Source organism: Alligator mississippiensis, chromosome 4, assembly GCF_030867095.1.
Source record: "Alligator mississippiensis isolate rAllMis1 chromosome 4, rAllMis1, whole genome shotgun sequence".
In the NCBI taxonomy this organism is placed as follows: domain Eukaryota; kingdom Metazoa; phylum Chordata; order Crocodylia; family Alligatoridae; genus Alligator; species Alligator mississippiensis.
The window spans coordinates 61720172-61733134 of NC_081827.1; the positions used below are offsets into that span (position 1 = coordinate 61720172).

General features: G+C 39.9%; 1 protein-coding gene across 3 annotated transcripts in view; it reads right to left on the minus strand.

Moving 5' to 3' along the window:
- RPAP3 (RNA polymerase II associated protein 3) overlaps nt 1-12963 on the minus strand; it is a 47502-nt gene that overhangs the window by 5147 nt on the left and 29392 nt on the right. For all 3 annotated transcript variants that reach the window (XM_019492918.2, XM_019492913.2, XM_019492910.2), the window contains 7 exons: nt 10923-11050; nt 9396-9517; nt 8538-8608; nt 7879-7989; nt 3380-3585; nt 1153-1351; nt 70-167 (listed from right to left, as the gene is read on the minus strand). In XM_019492918.2, the coding sequence (XP_019348463.1) occupies nt 70-167; nt 1153-1351; nt 3380-3585; nt 7879-7989; nt 8538-8608; nt 9396-9517; nt 10923-11050 (935 nt within the window). The remainder of the gene's footprint in view (nt 1-69; nt 168-1152; nt 1352-3379; nt 3586-7878; nt 7990-8537; nt 8609-9395; nt 9518-10922; nt 11051-12963) is intronic.

The window sequence follows — 12963 nt, forward strand, 5'->3', positions numbered from 1 at the left end:
GTGTGGTTAATACCTATAAATAGTAAGCAATATAAATTGCTAGGAGAATGAGGGAGGAATTGAACTTACTCAATGTAAAAATCATGCAGAATTTTCAAAATCTGGTTAAATACATCTGGATCTAATGATTTCTGGAACAGTTTTGGATAAAGCGAAGGCTCTATTTGCTTTGGAAGAAAAACATATAGTTATTTAGAGGAATAAAGTATAAAGCAATTGTAAGAATTAGAATAAATATAAAGCTCTTCCAGCAAGATCCATTTCTCTCTAATATTTTTTAGTGCCTACCACATCATAGATACTGCTGCAAGCAAACAAAACAAGAACATCTTAACTAGTATACATGTCTGCCTAATCCTGTTTCTGTTTAACTTTTTTCAAGATACATAATTGTTAAACATCCTCTTTTAAATACAAAACACCTAGACTTTTTTTTGTGTAAAAAAAAAAATAAAAATACTAAAACACATTTAAATGTGTGCTCAGCTAACCTAAGGATTAGAATGCTGGTATTCCTTAGCACTGTTCAAGGACAGACTTTCAGTTACCACTGACAACTAAAATCAGTAGCAGGGGATAAGTGGGCTGGGAGTCAGAAAGGTGTGAGTTACTGTGATGTTTAGTACCTGGGTTTCAGATCTAAGCCAACATAGCAACTCCAGCAGCCACAATGACAAGCTGCTGCCAAAGGTGTCATCTGGCCTGCAAGAAGCCCCATGGTCTGGATCTGGTCTACAAAGCCAAATGACTTGGATACCCCACTGTGCGACTGCACACCTCTTTTTTATAAACCCTAGATCCACTCTTCCTACTGCCATCCTGAGACTACAAATATATATGAGTAATTTACTTGAACTGCAGTAATTCACATTGAATGTATTTACACAACTAAGGCTTAATTAGAAGAGAAGGATAAAAAATAAAATTCTTCCACACTACACCAAAAATGTCAAATGAAACAGTTAAACTTAGAATGGAAATAAGTTTCACATGGAGTCCAAAGCACTCTGAACTGTGAAAACAGCATTTAAAATAAAAGTATTTTAACTTCTACAAAAAACAAGTCACTCAAGACGTTGATTGCTCATTCTACCAACATAAATATGGGCTATTCCTTCAAGTACCATTGCACTCAAAGAATTCTTCTCTTACCTTAAGGTACAAGTACATCTTATCTGGACAGCCTTTCAATTTTCTGAAATCAGATTCGAGCTGAAATGAATTTGCTGGGATTGCAGGAACAGGAGATGTGGATATAGGAGGTAATGTTTCATTTTCCTTTTCTATGTGGTTTTTGAGATTGAAAAACTGAGGTGGAGGTGATGTAATTTCTTTCACCTCATTAACAAGTCTGCAAAGAGATAGTAAAGAAAACATTCCCAAAACTGTACAGTAAAAGCAAAACTGAAAATACTTAATGTGTTTATTCTAAATAAACAAACAAAGAAAATAGTTCTGCAAGTAATTTGTTAAAACATGATATTCCTGGTCTACAGATGTGTGTTAAGCATGCTACATCTGTGCTGTTTCCAGAAATAACTTAAAATGTTTACAATAGAATCTTCTACCATTGAAAATACACTGGCACCTCCCACAGCCGCACAAAAAAATAACTTGCTTGGCAATTTCATAATACAAAACAATAGGCCTTTCAAATGTAAAACATTTTCAACACTGATTACAAGGTAGTCATTTGTTATCCTACAATTTATCTGTCATTTCAATCAGCTTATTTTCAGAGGTTAAAACATGGCCATAACAACACACTTGGGTCTTAAACACTGCCTACTAAATCCATTTGGCTCTTCTAGAGAGGAAAAAAGTTCACAAAAAATCTTCCTGGCAGTTAAATAACATAAGAAAGGAGAAGCAGTATTGTCATCGTACTAACATATGTTCACGAGGCAAAGCCAATCAAAAGCTGTCTTGAACAGCCAATCTGGAAGTCTCAGCACGTGGGTGGAATAAAGCTGGTATGGATAGCTGGTTCTCTGCCACCCAGTTTTGCCTACAGCCAGCTCTGGAGATATTCCAGCAAACAGTCTAGTCAACATGCAACCCTTTCCAGAGTTCTTAGCTGTAAACTGAAATTTGAATAGACCTGAAACTACCAGCTGCTTCCATAACTGGAGAAACAGTGGTTTTAAAAAAAAGACAGCAATATCTTTGTTAGGTCCCTTTCTTTCTCCAGCTGTGCTAAGGAGAAACCCAGCACTTCAGAACCTTACCTAGAACCCATCACTCAGTTAAAATGGAGAAAATGAAACATATTGCATATAAACTTCTCAGATACACCTGAGAAAAAAAAATTAAAGAAGTTTGTTTGTCAACCTGAATCTCAAAGGCTCACATTTCCCCTTGAATCACTAGGGCTACAACCAGGTGTTGTTTTTGTGGCAGAACCAGCTGTGTTGGTATCTGTCCTGGTACAGATGATCAGACTGACTAGTAAAGACAAACATTATCCAGGGCTGTTGTCTTGCAGGATTGGGCCTCTGCCACTCCCAGGACTTTGGGGGTCTGGTACTGCAGGACAACAGCCCTGGGTTCCTGACTCCAATGCATGGGACCCAAGCCACCCTCAGGTTGCCATCGGCCACTGTTCTGCAGGTTTGGGTTCCTGAAACCTGGAAAGTGCCTGCCTGGGGCAGCTGGAGAACACAGGCATCCCTGGGCTGCCTGGAAATTGTACCGTAAGCAAATAGATTTTTCCCCAGATAAAGCTGCATAAACTCTTACTAGAAATTGTTCATGCCGCCATTATTGGACATTTGAGGTTCAGTAAGGAACAGGGATGTCTGTTTGCTCAGGTTTTATGCCGCCATGCAAATTTTTCTGGCATGGCAAGGACAATGTCTGTTTACAGCCTAAGTCACACACGGTGGCTGCCTGTGCAAAGAGACTCCAAGCTAGTAATGAATGTGCTAGCTGTTGTACCAACTCTACATGACCCAAAAAGCACCATGCAGAGATAGACAAGTTAGCTCTGCATATACCAGTTCTAGAACCGGAAGCATAACCACATTAGTACAATCTCCACCGAGAATAATTGGTTCTGCTAGAAGTTAAGCTTATAGGGCAGGCTGTAGCATTGTGCTAACAGGGCTATGCTGCTTCTGGTTTTAGAGCTAGTTCAGGTACCTCCAGCCCATACTGCCTTTTATAATGTACTGGCAAGCAAATTCCAATGATTGTACACAGATTACTCACTAATAGGAAAGGAGTTAAGCTGTCAAATTTCAATTATGACTACCTCTGAGTAGAGGCTCTAATAAGTTACTCAGTCACAGGCAAAAAAAAAGCAAGTATACATTCAAAAAGGAAGGTTACCCATGTATAATTATCAAATGTGAGACTACTAACAAGTTGTTATACTCACTGGATGGCTGGTGTATCACTAATTTCTTCTATTTTCAGCTGTTTTGCTTTTGGAGTATCAGTTGTGGTTAAGAGATCATCTTGGTATGAACTCTTTGTTGTTTCTACACATGTAGAGTTAATCCGATTACTGACTACAGAAGTAGTATTAGGTAAATCACTATCACTATCATCAACTTCTTCAATGACTATCCTTCTCAAAGGTTTCTAAACAGAACAAATATACCTAAAATCAGTAACACATTCTACTTCATTCCAAGCAAAGCTTCAAAAGCTGTAAATAATGATAAAAATCCCAGAACTATGACTTGGTGTGGACTGGGGCTAAATGATGCCTTACAAATATGTTCTGAGAATTTGTTTTTTATACTATAATATGCAGCTATAACATCATAAAATGAAAATCAATATTTTCTTACATTTAGTTTTCTTCTTCCTGCTATGATTTCCCTACCTTAGATCACCGGTTCTTAAATGTTTCTAATCCCACAGTCTGACTCCTCCACCAGCACAGCCTCACAACCTTCCTCACTTGTGGTTCAACTAGCATGTGTTCCAGTGATACCAAAACTAGCTATGTACACACTGACTTCAGATCGAAAGCAGCACAGCCATGTGCATACAGCACTGCACCTGGGCATGTTAGCTCTACCTGAGAAGAGCTACCACATTTACTCAAATATAAGATGATCCTAAATATAAGACAACCCCCAAATAATTAGATTCTACATATAGAACATTTATAACATTTGTTGTAAGTTTCCAGGTATAAAATCTAATTATTGGAGGCTTGCCTTGAATTTGTCCTCTTCCCACTGCTATAGCAAGGAAAAAAAAAATAATCTAAAGGGTCAGGTATCCCTTTTGCCCTCTGCCACCCCCCACCCCCCAACTTCTTCCTTCTGCAGCCTTTTCCCCCCAATCTGCATCCCTTACTGTCAAACCCTGCTTTCCCTGAGCATGTGGAAGTGAGGCGCAAATTTGAAAACACTGACCTTGAAATAAATTTATCTGTAGTAATTTGCATAATATTACTCCAGATACACATAGATTTAGTTCATCCAGAATTGATGCATTTTGCCTTTCTTGAAACTGCTGCAAGTTTTAAGACAGGTACTCCTTAAACACACTTTTAAGCAACTCTTTTGTACCTACTTATATACAGTACAAACTTTTCTTTTTTATTTAATTTGTACCTGAGGCCAGATTAGGCAAAACTAGCTCCGAATCCAAGAGTCCAGAACCATAAGTGGCCCTACTACTGGCAAACATCCTCCACCTGCACCTGGGGCTTCAGATGTTTCCAAAACCTTTGGCGGGCATCCTACTTACAACTATACATGATATTAGTCCAAAGCCAAAAGGCTTAAAATCTACAATATACTTCACTGGGCTGGGCCCCAGCAGTCTATTTTTTCAAGACATGGTGACCCTACAGCTCAGCCCTGCTCACTGTGTGTGTACTCCAGATATCCCCTACAAAGGATCTTTGTGCTAATTAGCCCCCATGCATGACTGGAACTCTCTGTTCTTGTCATGAGTCCTGGGATCCTCCAAAAATGTGTATGAAAATGAGGCACAGGGCAACCTGGTCCGGCTTCACCTCTTGGAGGGCAGGGCCATGTTAACCATATGCGACAGAGTGATAGAGGGATTCTGGGTGAACTGTTTGGGGCCCTGTTTGGTGAGGTTTACCAGACATTTAATGCTGGTGAAGAAACAGGAATAATTGGAAAGGAGAAAGAAAGGTACAGCTCAGCTGTGGGAACAAAGAAGTTAAAATGTATTCAATGTTGTGGCTCACCGACTAGAAAAGGTCACTGCTGAGGGGGGTGAAGCGCAACGGGCACTAACATACATCTTATTCAGATGGACTGCACTAACCTATCCTTTTGGTAGGTAAGCCCTCTCCAGAATAATGGGTCTTCTGGCATGGTTTAGTACCCACCGAGGTGTTGGGGCTTAAAGCCCATTTTATAGAAATGGGAGTCTCTTTCCTAGCTTGCCCCTGCAGCCATATGGCTGAGGGCTGGCAAAACTTGGGGGCATCTGAACCCCAAGTCTCCGGGCTTGGGCCTGCATGTAGGATGCCTGCCATAAGATGTTGGAAAGATCTGAAGCCCTTGGTGGGGGTGGAGGATGTTTGCCAGTTGTAGGGCCACTTATGGTTCTGGACTGACTCATGGATTTGCACTTGATTTGGCTTGGAACACGAAAAATGTATTTATTTTTTTAAATAAAAGGTATGTTTCCTGGGCTCTTGTTGACTAAGATCAAGTGTGGGATTGAGGGGCTGTTCTTACCAGAATGGAAGACCCGCAGCAGCGGGGACAGCAATCTTAGTTTTGGACTCTGGGTGCCTGAGGTCACCCAGGAAATCCGGAACATGGAAAGCTGCACTGATGTTGCGAAGAGGGCAGTGTAGTGGACAAACTGAGTTATGCTAAACACTGTCCAGGTCTTCCCAGAAATAAGCAACAACATTGAACAGAACACCTTCTGTGGCACTGGGAGATGTGAGTGTTGTGACTGGGCACTAGGTGAGCAAAAGACAGCAACTTCCCTATAAGGAATGTGGCTGACAGTGCCAGGGGATTGGTGCACCATAAGAGGAATGCTTGGCACAGAGACAGAGGATTGGACAATTTGGGATGAGAGAAGTTACAAAAATGATGGACAAACAAAGGAACATGTATGTGTTCTATATTGCCACCCTGGGGAGACAGGAATAACCTTGGACTTCTTGTTTGAACAATGAGGAATCCAGAAACTAACATCCCACACACCCGCTAGAGGATCTGAGGGGAGTACATTTCTGGCAACGCCTCCGGGAGATGGAGGTTGACCCCAGGCTGGAGGACTTTGCTTTCTATGGGGGAGACTCCCTGGTCAAAAGAAGGAAGACAAAATTATATGTTTGCCCAATATGGGCCACGTGTTTTACAGTCATGTTCAGTGCTGACTGCATTTAATCAGCTTCAAAGTTGGCTTCCATTACTGAGCGCATGCTGCTACTGGTAGCAGTTTAATGATAGACAACATATTTAATGAGGTTTTCTTATATGCAAATGTAAAAGAAGCGGCTCTCTCCTTCCCCATGTTGATTGGGGGAAAAAGTCTTGTTTCGTATTCAAGTAAATATGGTAGTCAGCCTGCCTATAGAACTAAGGTAAGACAACAGCATGCTGCTTTGAAAGTTTGGGGAAGGGAGGTAAGATTAACTGCTCCACACCCCTATCCCGTCTCCAACTTTTCAGTGCAATCCACTTGTAATAATTCTGCTGTTAAACAACTGAGAGCTACTCTGTATCGCGGTGCATCCTTCCCTCAAACTTGCTTACTTTCTTTATTCTGGTTTCATACTTTTACATTATACTTCTAATATTTTGTGAAATATTTTATCCTTTGATTTCTAATCTAACCTATATACTATCAGGCAATCAGCCAATCAAATTCTATATTCTGACTAATGGAGAAAGCAGCAAAAATATAAGACTTGACCAGTCTTTGTTCTGCTTTCAAAGCTACAAATATTTCTGGTCTCAACATTTAAGATCTAGTCTCACCATTGGATTAAATTAAAATGTCAGCTACCAGTCTCCAGACCTACCTGCCTGGTTCTAATTACCTGCAGATGGTTTCTACACTCTGCACTGCTGGCACAATGAAAAGAAAGCAGAATGGGATTATGAATTTTATTTGTTTAATCATAATAGAACTATGAAGGCCAAATTATTTTATATCTAGTATGGTGATTCTCACACAGGGTGACACAGTACTTTAGGTTGCCTTGAGATCCTTTCAAGGGCGCCGCGGGGTGCTATGCAGCATTAGCACTGTTAAGTGTGCAAACATAATTCACAAGATAAACACAGACATGTCAGTAGGACTCCACAGTATCAAGAACAGGACCGTAACAAGTTAGAATGAGTTATTAAAAAAGAATTGCTCTATTATTTTTCTATAGTAAAAAAAAAAGTGAGGTGCCTTAAGTCTAAAAAAGGCTGAGGACCACCGATTTAATAAATTCAAGCAACGTAGCTTTTGAGCTAAAAAAAGAAGTCAACACACCATTTTACTGTGAAAATGAACTGTAATTTACAATGATAAAAGGATACTTTCTATAACATCTGGATTAATCCAATACTTAAATTGAAAAGATATTATCAAATTTTAAATTACAATTAGTCTGAAATGTGTTCTAATGGAATCAAAAATATTATTTGCTAAATTAGAATAAGTGCATTTAATATCTGTATGTTCTGCATTTGTACAAACTGCTGTAAAAACTCTTGCCTTCAAAACTGGAGACAAAAAGTTTATCAAAAGAATATACCTAATGCAAAAAGCATATTTTATTAAGTTAAAAAAGAGAGACAGGCATTTGTAAATTCAGGAATTCTCATAAAACTATGTCAGAATCATCTACAACATAAGAACAGGTGAGATATGACACTTTATTCCACATACACCATTTTGCAAGTATTATTTTCTACTTACAGTTGATCTAAGATGTAAAGGTTTATCAATGGGTTTCACCAGGTTTGGGATTTCTGTTGCTGATGTTCCAGGACATTCCAGTTGGGTGCATAGCCCTTTTTCAACCAGTTCCTTAAAGGTAAGTGTTCAGGTGATCAAAATTTCAAGTTAAGTTATTAAATATTACTAAGGAGAGGCTAATATTACGAGGAGAGGCTAAGGGACCTGAACCTGTTCAGCTTCCACAACAGAAGGATGAGGGGGGATCTAGTGGCCTGTTACAAACTAGTCAGAGGGCACCAGCAGGCATTGGGGGAGTCCCTGTTCCCCCGAGCACTACCAGGAGTGACTAAAAATAACGGTCACAAGCTGGCAGAGGGTAGATTCAGACTAGACATCAGGAGGATCTACTTCACAGTCAGGGCAGCTAAGATCTGGAACCAGCTTCCAAGAGAAGTGGTGCTGGCTCCTACCCTTGGGGTCTTTAAGAGGAGGTTAGATGAACACCTCGCTGGGGTCATTTGACCCCAGTACTTTTTCCTGCCATGGCAGGGGGTCGGACTTGATGATCTGCTCAGGTCCCTTCCGACCCTACCAACTATGAAACTCATGGATACAAAGTAAAAATCATATTGTAAATAATGGTTACAAAATAGAAAATTATTAACAAGTATACATACGTTCTGTATTTTACTTAGTTCACTTATTGCTTGCTTATTGCCAGGTTCAAGCTTCAAAACAGTTTCAAAATCTAATTGAATAAAAATAATATACACAAAATGTCAAATTAAAAATTGTCAGGAATTATTTTTAACATGATTGTTTTTTCATTTTCCATTCTACTTTTCAGTTAGGTAGCAAATCAGAATTTCTCCCTTAAGTATGAATAAAATTTTACACTTAAACTTAAGAGGAAAAGCACAGTTAGTGTATCCAAATTGTTGCAACTATTCTGTGGTGAGGGGCCAGGAAAAGGGGCCAGAGGGAAGAGGGGAGAGAAATATAAAAAGTATATATAAAACAAAATCTAAAAAAACCCCCGTAAAACTTTAAAAGAAACAACAAATGGGATTTGAGATAATAGCTGTTTTGTTGGGGTTTTTTTAGCCAAAGGAGAACTGCAAACAGCAAAAGTTACTTACACTAAACAAGACCAAAATATTTATCAGTAGAAGACAGGATTATTTAAGTGCAAGTTTCATGTATTTAACATTCATGAATTTCTTTAAATATAACCTTACTTCCAAATTTCCTAGCTTTAAAATGTACATATTCTTGAATAATTGTGACTTGCTTTAATTAATTTTCACATAAATTACTCAAATGCAGTCTAACTTAAAATACTCTAACTTAAAATCAGTTGCATGTGCACGGAGGCAGAGAATTAAGAGACTACATGCATTTTATTGCAGAAACGTTCTACTCCAAATTGGCTTTAATATTTATTGAAAATTTAAAGAAGCAAATATGGAAGAGGTGGGGAGCAAATCTACATGTAGTACCTAACCCATCACATTTACTTTCATTCAAGGTCTCACCTTGCATAGCTTCTCTTAGCTTTCCTAGTGCTACTCGAGCAGTCCCTCTTCTGGCAAAAGCTTTGGAATAGGATGCATCTAACAGTAAAGCTTGAGTACAGTCATCTTCTGCCTCTTCATATCTCAGCAGAAAAGAAATTTTGAAAGATTATATTAATTATAGGAAGGTGTGTGTGTGTGTGTGTGTGTGTGTGTGTGTGTGTGTAAAGTTTATTTAGTTCTATAATAAACTGAACCAAAGTCTTCATACTGACTGCTAAAAATTAAATCCTTAAATATGAATTTTGATACCTAAATAAAATGTCTTGATTAAAAATTAAGCAATATCAGTCATGTCAGTGGGAGATTCCAAGTAGACAGCCCCTTGAAAATCATGCCCCTTGTATTTAGTAAATAGATACCAATTCAAGAGTTTAACTTTAGACCCTTAGTTTGCAATATTTTAGCTTTAATTTACATTATGCCAAATTTTTCATCATATCTACACCTAAAGCATGAATTTGTCTCAATTGGAACATTTACAAAAGTAGTTTATTTCTAGTTTTTGTTTTAAAGAAAAAATTAAAGTTGCTAAGTATTTTGAAAACACCACTCTCTCTCCCCTCCCAAAAGTAGTGCTGCTTGACAAACTTCTAAAGCTTTTTTGCATTGTTCTAAAGATTTTTTTTTATTTTGTCTTGCACTTAAAACATTTTGACAGCCACATAGAATGCATGTCAAATAGAAAGAACCTTTGAAAAATGGTCAACCAGTACTATCCCATTTTATTTAAAAATGAAATCCCAGAGACATGTCATGTTGATTAACAATTGCAGGGTTTGGTTAATACTCAATGAAAACGTACCACAATGCATTTCGTGCAATGTGTTAACCGGCATTTCTATTAACCGGATTGGGTGGGGGGAGGGAAGCTCATGCACAGCACCCACCGCTGCCACCCACCACCCTGTGCTACCACTGCTCCATGTCTGCACCCTCCCCTGCCCGCCCCCCCAATCTTGCTGAAAACCCCTGCCTCAAGTAACTGGGATTTTTATATAGCCGGCACACTGCATTCTCCACTCATGGTAGTTAACACAGCTTTTACTGTAGTTAGTGTTTTGCTTTTATTAGCTATTTATAACAATCCACTTAGAAGTCTGAAGTCAGAGAAAATTCCTTTATCAAAAATAGTTCTCCTTTATTCTGCATACAATATATTTTTTCTTTCTTCTACTAAAACAGCAATGGTTGAGATCCTTGGAAAAGGGAAGAATAACTGCATAGAATTTTAGAAATAATATAAACTTAGTCAAATTTTCAAAGAGCTATTCACGTTTCACACTAATTTCAACCTAATTGCTTTGTACTCCCTTTCAACATGTTTTCATTATCAAATAAAGAGATTACACACATGCTTTTAATTATATTTTCTATTGAGTGAGAATGATGGCAGTAGCAGGACAACTTTCAATGAAACCCTGATATATATTTTTTTCCAGTTTACAAAGAATAGAAAAGCAGCATTGTACACCGACCACCACTTACTTCTGAATCTTTAGATAGGCCATAGCTCTGTTAGCTGGCAGAATTGCGTTGGTGCCATCTGCTGTTATACCCCGTGTATAGCATTCTATCGCTGCTTCATATTTCCCTTCTTTGAAATATCCATTACCCTGTCATTTTGGAATAATTGTATGATAATAAAGAAGTTCTAATATACATTGGATATTTGTAATTATTAATCTAGCATAAAAAATAATGCACATGAATCAAACGTTCTATTGTTCTGTGCTACAAGTCTACACTGGTGATATTATAAACTTTCCTAAAGCTAAATCTGGTACTACAAATAAAATGGGACCATATGATTAAACATTAATATATAGTGTAATGTAAGACACAAGCGAGGAGGAAGGACGGACGCTCAAGCACATAGAAAAATACAAGCAGATGGATTTCAGCATAAATAAGTCTTTAAAGTCTGAGTCTACCAAAGCAGCCAAAGAATCTTACTTGTATTCCAGATACCAATACGGGTTACAACTTTTTCAGGCCACAAAATAATTTATCAGTGCGTCATTCCTCGTCTTGAATCCAAGAACCAACATCTCTAATTATTGTGTCTATTTCAAATAAAGTTGCATAATCACATATACATTTTCTAAGTAATAGTTTGAAAAATATTGCTAGCACTCCTGGCCTCAAGATTTAAAATTTAGTAAGTCTATTTGTGGATACACCTCCCCAACCCTGAAAAAAAGAGAAACGAAGTTGAGACCATTGTTTAAGTTCTACTCCTAAAGCAGTAAAAAGTTTCTTTCCAACTGCCTCTCTCAAGCTGGGAGAAAAGAACGACTGACTCAGCTGCCTGTCCTTTCTTTAATAGTTGGCTCCAAAGACTGCACTCTCCAAATTTCTTGGAACCCCAAACAATGGCAAGGAGGCAGAGCTGATTCTGATACCTTAAGTATTCACATATACTCAAAGTAAAAAAAAAAAAAAAAAAAAAAGTCCTATTCCAGTACAACTATCTGCAGCTGCCTTCTCCTACTTTATATCCTTAAAAAGCCCTGTCAGGCATTCACTGAACCACCTCAATAGCCAAATATTTCCCACAAGTTTTTTTTTACTTATCTTCACAACTCCACTATATGGTAGGAAACTATTAGGGGTGCACCGATAAAGATTTTTTGGGCTGATACTGATCTGACTGCCAATGTGCAGCCCAACAGCTTGGAGAACAGCATCTAGCTGGTAAGTCTGCTGGGGGAAAGGGGTGGGGGGAAGATCAAAGCCCCCATGGTGAGGGAGGGAGTGGGGCTGGGGAAGGCACTGCACAGCTGGGGCAGGGTGGGTCACAGAACAGAGCCATGGCTCATTGGTGGGAGGGAGCGGCTCCCACCACTGTGCACACCCTGGGGGAGGCATGGGAGGGGCATATGCCCCCTGGATCTGTGTATGGGCGGGCTGCCACTGCACACTTGGGGCTGGAGGTTGTGCCAGTGTCTTCCCAAAGGGGGGGCTGGGCCCGGGCTGCACTTGGGCCAGGCTGGGTGGGTGGCAGCAGCACTGGGAAGGGGGATTACAAGGGGGGGCTACAGCCACACCAAAATTCAAAGTAGTCCCCCAGCACTGCTGCCACCTACCCCGCCTCTCCGCTGGCCAGCTGCCCCGCCCCACCTACCACGATCACAGCCTAAGCCCAGCCCCCTCTGCCAGGAAGAGACTGGTGCAGCCCCTGGCTGGCCCTGAGCATACAGTGGGCAGCCTGCCCTTGCCCTGTGCACAGATCTGGAGGGCCTATGCCTCCCCCAGGGGTGCATGCAGCAGCAGGAACCGCCCCCCTGTGGCAAAGTTCCTTTGGTACCTGCCACTTTAAAGGCTGAGAGCAGGCAGCAGGGCAGCTGGCAGGTGCAGGCCAGCCCCGATGAAGCGGTCACATTTCTGCAGGAGGACCAAGGGATTGGAGGAGAGGGCTGAGCGGCCTCTATTTTAGCTCAGGCCCTCAGGGCAGAGCCAGCAGTTGTTGTAAACAGCTGGGGAAAGAACACTGCCCAGCTGGAGCTGCTATGAACACCTTGGAGGT